The following is a 9,103-nucleotide window of genomic DNA, read 5'->3' as shown; positions in this document are numbered from 1 at the left end:
CTCCTATTGCTACGGGCCGAATGCAACTGAGCCGGCCTTGCCAGTGGCCGAGAATGACTGAGCCAGCCCCGCCAGTGGCCGCCTAATAACTGAGCCGGTCTCGCCAGTGGCCAAGAATGACTTCGCAGTAGCATTTAAGAGCACGACCCCGGCATGCCGGGGGCACGGTTTCATATGCATACTTTATGAAAATGATATTTGAAGCATGATCATGAGGCTCGTTTCAGAGATTGGGTATATGAGGCGGGTGCTTCCAAATCCTGCAGATGTGTTTTTGGGGAGAAGCATAATCGGTGAGGGGTGAAGGACGCTTGCGTGAAGCCCCGGAACCGGCCAGCATCTGGCAGGGGAGCCCCGTGTTTCCCCCTCATGTGGGCCCGATAGTCACGTGCCCTGCGCAGGCGGGCCGTGACATTTATGAACGTGCTTCGCCAAAGCATACATTGTTTTACAACGGGTTTTTTTGAATATATCCTTATGCAATGTTGTATTTTGCTATAACAGCTATCTCCTTTAAATTGCATACATACTATGCCATGATGATGATTAGATAAATATGCATGTCAGCTTCTCAAACCCTGCATAAATATGGTTACCGTTATGTTCGATCCGGTAAGATTATGTATGATTACTTACTGAGCCGTGTAGCTCATATCCGTTCGTTTACTTTTTCTTTCAGATCCTTACCACTGATAGCTGCCAGAGACACGTTAGTTTGGTATCAGGGCTTCTTTCTTTTGGGGTAAAGCAAGAATACTTTTGTGTACATAAACTACATAGAAGCTCTGTATTTAGGTACTGACCAGCATGATGTACTAAGAATGCTTTCATATGAAAAGATTCGGTTGGTTTGACTACCCTGTTACCCAGGTATGAGGCTTCGTGCTATTGTGGGCGATAGTCGGCAATAGCACGGCCGTGTCACGGATCCGGGTCCGGGGCGTGACAAAATCAGTCTAAACCTTCTTAAGGTGGTCAACTGGTCCAAAATTGTCTAAATGATGCCGCAAAACAGTCTTTTACATTGGCAGGGATCAAAACTTGGTTCTCTTTAGTCTTCTAAACTTGGTTGTCATTGGAGCAAATTTCAGATGCGTGCATGAATGCACACAGATAAATAAACAAAAATGTGTAAATACACATAGATATATAGATATAAACTATCACTAACCTTTGGGTTTGTTAGCCAATAGAATCAACTATTACAATAGCACAGGATATAAGATTGTAACGAATTGGTTACATTAGAGACATGAATTATATCTACAATGGTTATAAGAAGGAATGATATGAGCCAAGCAGTTTCCTAAGTTTCTGAACACAGACATTTACACTACTAATTTATGAAAATATTTATTAAATATTTATGAATAAATACTATTTTTTAAGAAAAGCACCATAATTAAGAAATAAAATAAAGCTTCTTGAAAACAATAAACCAATTCAATAAGTAAGAAATAGAGAGAGATTTTCTCTCTCTTTTTTTTTTTGACCAACGATCTAATTAGTAGCATGTTACAAAAAAAAAAAAAAAAAATTTGGTTTCTAAAATGCCGTGTAAAAAATTTACGAGGTAAGCTAATCTATGATCTATTATTTGTATAATACTTTATAGGGAAACGCAGTAGGCATATCTTGCACTCATTTGCAAATTTCAATGCACTCCATCCCAAATTAAGCCTCATTCTTCATCTAGGGATGTTGTACTAAGTCATACTTAACAGATTCCACTTTATAAATCTTCGAGCAGTAGGTTGGGATAGGTTGGAACCTTTAAGAAAGTCCTACTGATCTAAGCTTGCTTTGTAAATATAAAGAAAGATTGGAATCTTTCCCTCTCTCCATCTCATTCATAATATCGATGCTTAGAAATAAACAAATGAGAAGCAAACCTATATTTGCTTTGCCCCGAGACCAAAACCATGAGCAAAAGTAAACAAGTCATTTGTTTAGAGACTTGTGGGTGGGACATGGACATGGACCCAAACAACGAAAAGGATAAAGCTGAGTCTAATAATACAAATCCATGACTTAGGCATATCTAATATCTTCAACCACTCTAATTGATGTAAGTGTTATTGATAAGATAATGTTGTGATCACACAAAGGAACCCCTATTCAAAGGAGGGCATTGCTTAGGCATTCGGCCAACGCCAGCCTTTGGACTTCGGCTAATGTTGATAGATTTTTCTTTTGTTTCCCTTGCGTCATAGCATGAGCCCACCATCTCGCCCACTGGCTCGGTGGCTTGCGTCCCTCATTGTCAAATGATCTTTCTCTTCGAAAATTGATAAATACACTTCTCCTTTACGTTAGTAGCTATGGAGTTAGTAGCTATGGAGCTTGTCCTTTTATTTCTCCAAGACAATCTTGATGAAAAAACTAAGAGGAGTGTTTCCATCAAAATAAAATGACACTCAATTAACTTATTTTAAGATTACTAGAGAAGAATTTTTGCAACAAATTGAATCACATAAATCAATACAAGTGATTATTAAATTGGTCTGGTGGCTGCAAAGCATTGGTGAAAAATAGATGCATTGATGTATTTGGTTTAGCTGTCTTAATGTAAAATCTGATCGCAGAACTGGTGATGTGAAATTCGAAGTTATTAAGAGGTAGACATAAGTCTTTTTTTCTTCTCGACCAGATCAGATATGGTGACTGAAAATATAATGGGAGTGCTATTTTCCTGGTGCGTCGCTGACGAGAGCGTGTACTCGCGCAAAGAATTTGAATAATACAAGAAAGGATTTGACAACTTAAATATAGTAATAATAATGGATGTCAAGCAAGAATATCTACATGAAAATGAGAGGTATCCGAACAGTTGGTAAAATATGACCTTATATCTATTTAAACTTTGTAGAATCAACTTTTGTACTTCTACTATTAATGAAATTGTGCTTCAGTTTTCTTCGGTGCAATGTCTGACATCAGCGTAACCGACCCTTGGAGACATTCCAGAATTAACTTAAACCTCTATTCAATTAGCCTACACAGCTAGGGAGCTAAACTCGGAGTATCAAACTCCAGTTGCTACCATAGAGATACCTCGTAATTAATTGGAACTTCCGTTCTATGAGACTATATAGCTAGGGAGCTAAATCCAACAAATTGAACTTCAAGTACTCTCGTGGAGACATTCCAAAATTGATTGGGACTTTCAAAAAGTCCTAGTAGCAAATAGGATTGGATGGGAGGAAGCGTACTTGGCTGGATCGCCGGAGCATCACTTACTGGAAAAATCCGACCGATCTTAAGTCCTAGTAATAACAAGGCTCAGATAGGAAGAAGCACGCTCAACTCGATCACCCAAAAATCACTGACCAGAAGGACCCAACCGAATGCCAAATCGAAAGCCCAGAAGAGGCTGCATTATGCTCCAACAAGACGACAACTTTGATACATCTTTTGGTCAGTGGCGCAACTACTGACCTCGGCCGCCATGGAATTTTCTTCATGACTTAGCATATCTTTGGGAAATATTATTTCTAAAACATTTATAGCTATCTTTTTTTTTTTTTTTTACCAGCCTCCTCATTGACTCAACTCATCTTATCATGGTCTTGCCCTATTATGGTCTTTGAGTTTATCTTTCTTTCCCGGCTAATCTTTAAGAGCATTATGGCATTGAGACCTTATTCCAAGGCACTTAAATGACCCTATATGATTATATTCTGTTACTATAACTCTATCCCAACTATCTGGCCCAATTTGACCATCCTGACATCCTATAGACAACTTGATATGAGCAATTAATCCAGACAACGGAGGTATATATAAGAACCCTTCCTTCACTTCATGTGTAATATTTGACTACATGATAGGTCTAAGACCAAGCCAGGCTGCTAGAAAAAAAAGAGAGGAGAAAAGAAGAAGAATGAGAGACAAGTTGATCAAGCCTTGGCACCTTGTCCCAAGCCCAAAGGGGAGATCCGTCCAAGAGCCTACTCATTGTGCCTTGATGAAAGGTGCTCGTCCAATGAATCTTACCTTTTCTAATTGGAACAACTCCCGCTAGGAGCAAAGCAATGAGGTTTGGCTAAATTAAGTTTACATGTTCCTTTCTGAAATTCCTAGAAGCCCTGCTGGAAGGAGTCGGTAAGAACTTCTGTTCCTCAATCACTCAGAGGGCCTTTCTCTCGGCCTCAACGACTTGCTATCAGACCATCAACAATTCCTTTGCTCGAAGGGACCCTAGCTCAGTTTCCATTTGAGCCACCTTTTCCATAGCCCATTGAATTAAGTGCCAGCTGGGGTACCTTGGCACGTTGATGAAGACCTCATCCTTGTGAAGGATCCATAAGAATTCCATGCTATAGTAGAGAGGAGAGGAAGAAGATTAATAAGATCGAACCCCTGGGAAGAAAAGGAAAGAGAGGTTACAAAATAACTGTGCCCAGAAATATCTCTACAAGTTGGTTTTGTGACAAGCTATTCTTGGTGGATATTTAATAATTGTTATGATGTGGTGTATGAGGATATTTTTAGCTCACAACCCAAATGGCGTATTTGGATTTCTTCCGAAGCATCATAGCTTGGCCTTCTCGGGTATATAGGCATGGAAAGTAGGTTGAGCTAAATAGAAGCATCTGACCTTCGAGATCGGCACTTCCTAGCTCAACTCTGCGACCTCGGCCATTGATCTATGGCGAATAGAGCTCCTCTGAAGGGAAAGCAGCTAGGCCTCCACTGCCTTAAAGGCGCGCACAACTCCGTCACATGCTAGGTTGTTAGAGCATGTTCTTAAAGTTGGTGTCGATAGTTTGTTGCGACACAACCACGAGTTAATTTGTTTTCGGGCTCCACCTATAAATAGATCTAAACCCCCTCAAAAAAAAAAAAAAAAAAAGGAAGGGGGGTGGGTGGGTAAGAATCTGAATTCCTCCGTTTTTCTTTCCATCTCTTTTTTTTCTCCTTTTGTTTTCCACTAAAGAAACTTTCACTAACTTAAGCTTCTAGCCAGAGCCAATCCGGCAAGCTTTCATCATTCATTTGTTGTCTCATAGGTTCATGGAGGCGATCCATATCAGTGTTTCAGGATTGACGGCAACAAATATGAATCATGACTTTTCAGAACGATAACTAGAAGATGGACACACACCCAAGTGCTAATTTTGGGCAGTGCATGCTATATATTAAAAAAGGGTCTAGAAGATTGATGCATATTAAAAACTAACAGATAATAACTATAAATTACTGCAACTTTATATTTCCACAAAGAATCAGCAGCTGGCATGCAAAAACTATCAACTAGGAACCTACCAATTTTTTTCTCAAAGAAGTCGACTGGAGTCAAACCAAAGATGTCTTTCCATTAAAAAGACTGCAAATAAACCAGAACTTAGACAAACTCAACCAAAAGCATTTTCAGGTGTCTGAATTGTTAAGGGAAGGGTGGGGATAAGTGTTATCTTATCAGCTCTATATACCTACCATTACTGGTGTGGACCATGAATTGTTTATAGTTTCTAGTTTTCAACTAGCTGGAGACTGTTCTAAGTGTCTTAGTATCATCGTGTTTGTATTTTTTTATTCCCTTAGCCGGCATATATAATCTTTATGTCATCTTTTGGGAGTAGGAATGGCATCAACAAAATATAAACTAAATGTACATTAGAGGATATATAGTAGACAAGTATAAACAAAGTTATGCCAAACTATAGGAGGAAGTTAGTTCAACCATGGTTTGGATACCTACCCACAGTTCAGATCCACTTGATTCCCGTTTATCCATAGAAGCAAAAGGAGCAAATACCTGCATCACCAATCATTTAAGCCTACACCAAACCTCAGCCAGTCCTGGCAAATGCTCCATGTGGGTCTCCTTTGTCCAGAAACCAAGCCGTGATTCCAAAAAAGATTGGTCTTGGCTGGTCCACCTCGAGACGACCGAGCAATCAACTTGGAGAAATAGGGTGGCGGAATCATCAATAGAGAAGCCAGTTGCCGCGGGGTATTTATCTCACGCAGGGGAAGAGAACAAAAGAACCCAAGCAGAGAGGAGGAAAACATTGATGTTGCTTCCACCTTGAAAATGAACCTTGGGCCCCTTGTCCTCTTCCTGTTGGGTGTCACTGTATGGATTCATACGAGCGTGTGTGTGCTGCATTTCTGCAAAGATTCATGCGAGCGTGTGTTTAGTTTTATATCGGTTATTTGCTGGATAGATCTACCAAGTAACTCACATAATACCTTCTCGCTAGCCTCTTTGGATGAGGTTCTGAATTGTGATAGAATAAATGGTATCAGAATAGATACGACCCATAACTTATGTGGACTAGAAAAATACTGAGCTGATCATAAGCTAATCATGGTATCTGTGATTGGATTTGAATGGATTTAGATCCTTAGTCTAGCGAAGACGTCAGGGTTTAAACAGAGGAAGTATGTGAGGATCCGTATGAGCATATATTTAGTCACATATCATTTATTCGCTGGGTAGATCTTGGGTAGGACCAAAAAAATTCAAATAATACTTTACGGCTAGCCTTTTTTGGTGAAACCCTAGATTGTGACACTTTCATTTTATATTTTTTATTTGCGTGGAAGCTCCAACAATAAAGAACATACATGAGATTGATATTGGATCGAACATGACAGGGACCAAAAATCTCATCTGCTCCTATCTGGGATTCTAGCCTTGTGGTGGTTTATGATTGGGAGCCCAAAAAAATTACTAAAAGTTGCTTTCTCGTTGATGTCCTAAGGAGCGTCTTCAGAAGCCCACTAACTTTGCAGGATTCACAGGGAGATGCATGTTCCCCTCCCACATAAAGGATGGAAAAGTTCTCCTAGTAAGCAGAAAAGGTTTGATTCCATGGGATGAAGGCTTCAGGACCATCTCCATATCTTATGTAGGTTTATGAAGCGGGAGACAGTACCCACCACTGCAGTCCTCTCTATACAAGAGTTCGTGAAAAGGAAAACGCATGAGAACTGAGAAGCATGAGTGGAAGAAGAGATCACAAAAAGGGACAAATGCTTGTGGAAAAGGCTCTGGAAAAAAGGAGGACTGATTTCATCAGGGATTGATGATGGTGATGACAGAAGAGCAATCAGTCAAGAAAACGATAAAAAAACCTGGATCAGATCTCGACCTTCCCAACGACAAGAGAAGGTGGAAGGCAAAAGATGAAAGGCTCGGACATCAGACTATCAAATGTTTGTGGTTGTCGAGTCTGCTGGAAATTTTCTATTGGACTCCAAGCAATAATTCATGTCAATCATACAGAAAACCCATCATCCAAATATTCTAAATTGTAAATTCAGAGATATTAAAGCACACTACATTAGCTTTGTCACCTTAAGAACTTCTTTGATTCATGAGAGTAGAAGAAAGAAAGCATGGTCAAGGGAAAAACAAAAAAAACTTCTTATTTAGTTAAAGTTTTGAAACGAGAAAATAGCATTTTTATTAAAATAGGATTTTTGTGTTTCATAAAAAAGAAAAATTCATAAGGGATATGATTTTACTTTTTCACTGGTTGAAAATTAAGAATTTTTTTCTCCAAAGCTATCTTTAAATATCAAAATTTATGGATAAAATCCATTTTTTATTAAATATATATTAAATATTTTATACAATTTTTTAATAAAATAAATACTCAATTAAATAGGAGTCACTTTGAAATATATTCACCAAAATTATTTTCCTAAGCATCATGTGAGCTTCTTAAAAAAAATATTTCGATGAGCAAAAATATTTCTCTATATAAAAGATCAATCCATCAAAAAAATGGAGCATTGGATCACGAAAAGCATAAATGAAATAATTAAGCCAACCACGATGATAGATAGAGCTCAGGACATGCTATTGGCTTTTATGACAATAAATACCGATACATAAGAATCAACAACAATGTATATGACGAGTTGTAATGCTCACTCTATTTTCATGGGAATTTCCAAACAAAGGTATGCCCATAGGACAGTTGCAAGAACACTACAACTGAAGAAGATGAGACTAGTTTGGAACGCAGACAGAGCACCATTTCAATGAGAAAAGAGAAAAAGGGGAGTTAGATAGGAATTACAACAATGGAAGAAATCACCTATTATTTCTCTACCAAGCTATCAAGGTCCAATCCTACTGCCATTGTCTCTGCGCCTGCCTTTGCCTCTACCCGGGCCTAGTTCTCTTCTGCCCAGCCTTCCCGTCGGACCAAAGCGTGCCGGCCGAGTCTCCCTCCGACGACTCCACGGACTTGGAAAACGAGCTCGAGAGGTCGGCGTAGAGGTCGACGACCCTCCTGATGTTGCTGTTGAGCTCTCGGATCAGGCCAACGTTCCGGCTGAGGTTGTCGGGGACCTTCGACTCATGGTTCTGGTTGATCTCGTTGATCAACAGCCTGTTCTGATCCAGGATGCTCTGGACCTGGACGAAGCTCTTCTGGAAGGTCTGGAGAATTTTGTTGTCCACTTGAGCTCCATTGCCGACGCCCGAGAAGGTGCCCCCTTCCATCCCTTCCTCTTTCTCTTCGCAGTTGGGAATCAAAACCAGGCCTGCATACCGATTAAAGAAGATAAAAAAGAAAAGGAAACAAGGCAAGGAAGGGAAGTATTGTTAAAAAAGATGAGATTTTGGACAGCATATAGCTTTTACTCCTCATAAAGCACATTAAAACAAGAAATCGCGGGGGGGGGGGGACAAAGTTTGATACAGCTGAGGTAAAAAGGAAGAGCTTTCTCGTCATCTGATCTCTTCTTGAAGCAGAACAGAAAGCCCAGCGAGGAAACCAAGGAGGATAGAGAGAGGGGGGGTCTATTGAACTTGTATCAGGACATCAGGAGGCATGAGAGACAGGGACTGAGAAGAAATCATGGCTTCCATGTCTTCTTTTCACAAAGAAATCAGATGACAAGAAGGTGTTTTTTTTCACAACCAGCAAACAGAACACCAAAAAGTAGATAAAAAGAAAGAAATCAATGTAATGTCAAAAAGGAAATATCACAAACAACAAAAGAACACAAAAAGTAGATAAAAAATAAAGAAACGAATGTAATGTCAAAAAAGGGGAAAATAATAAAGAACGCAATAAATTTCCGAGGGAAAAAAAATAACTTTTTGGACCGAGGAAAGAATTGGATTGGCCTAAAT

General features: G+C 39.5%; 1 protein-coding gene across 1 annotated transcript; it reads right to left on the bottom strand.

The window, feature by feature from the left end:
• Nucleotides 1–7,794: 7,794 nt before the first annotated feature.
• LOC103705772 (protein ELF4-LIKE 4-like) lies at nucleotides 7,795–8,508 on the bottom strand. Its single transcript, XM_026804155.2, has one exon. It carries the CDS (start codon nucleotides 8,465–8,467, stop codon nucleotides 8,126–8,128), a length of 342 nt encoding a protein of 113 aa, XP_026659956.1. The 5' UTR covers nucleotides 8,468–8,508; the 3' UTR covers nucleotides 7,795–8,125.
• Nucleotides 8,509–9,103: the final 595 nt, after the last annotated feature.

This window comes from Phoenix dactylifera, chromosome 15 (genome assembly GCF_009389715.1).
Source record: "Phoenix dactylifera cultivar Barhee BC4 chromosome 15, palm_55x_up_171113_PBpolish2nd_filt_p, whole genome shotgun sequence".
NCBI lineage: Eukaryota > Viridiplantae > Streptophyta > Magnoliopsida > Arecales > Arecaceae > Phoenix > Phoenix dactylifera.
This window is presented reverse-complemented; position numbering and strand designations above follow the sequence as displayed.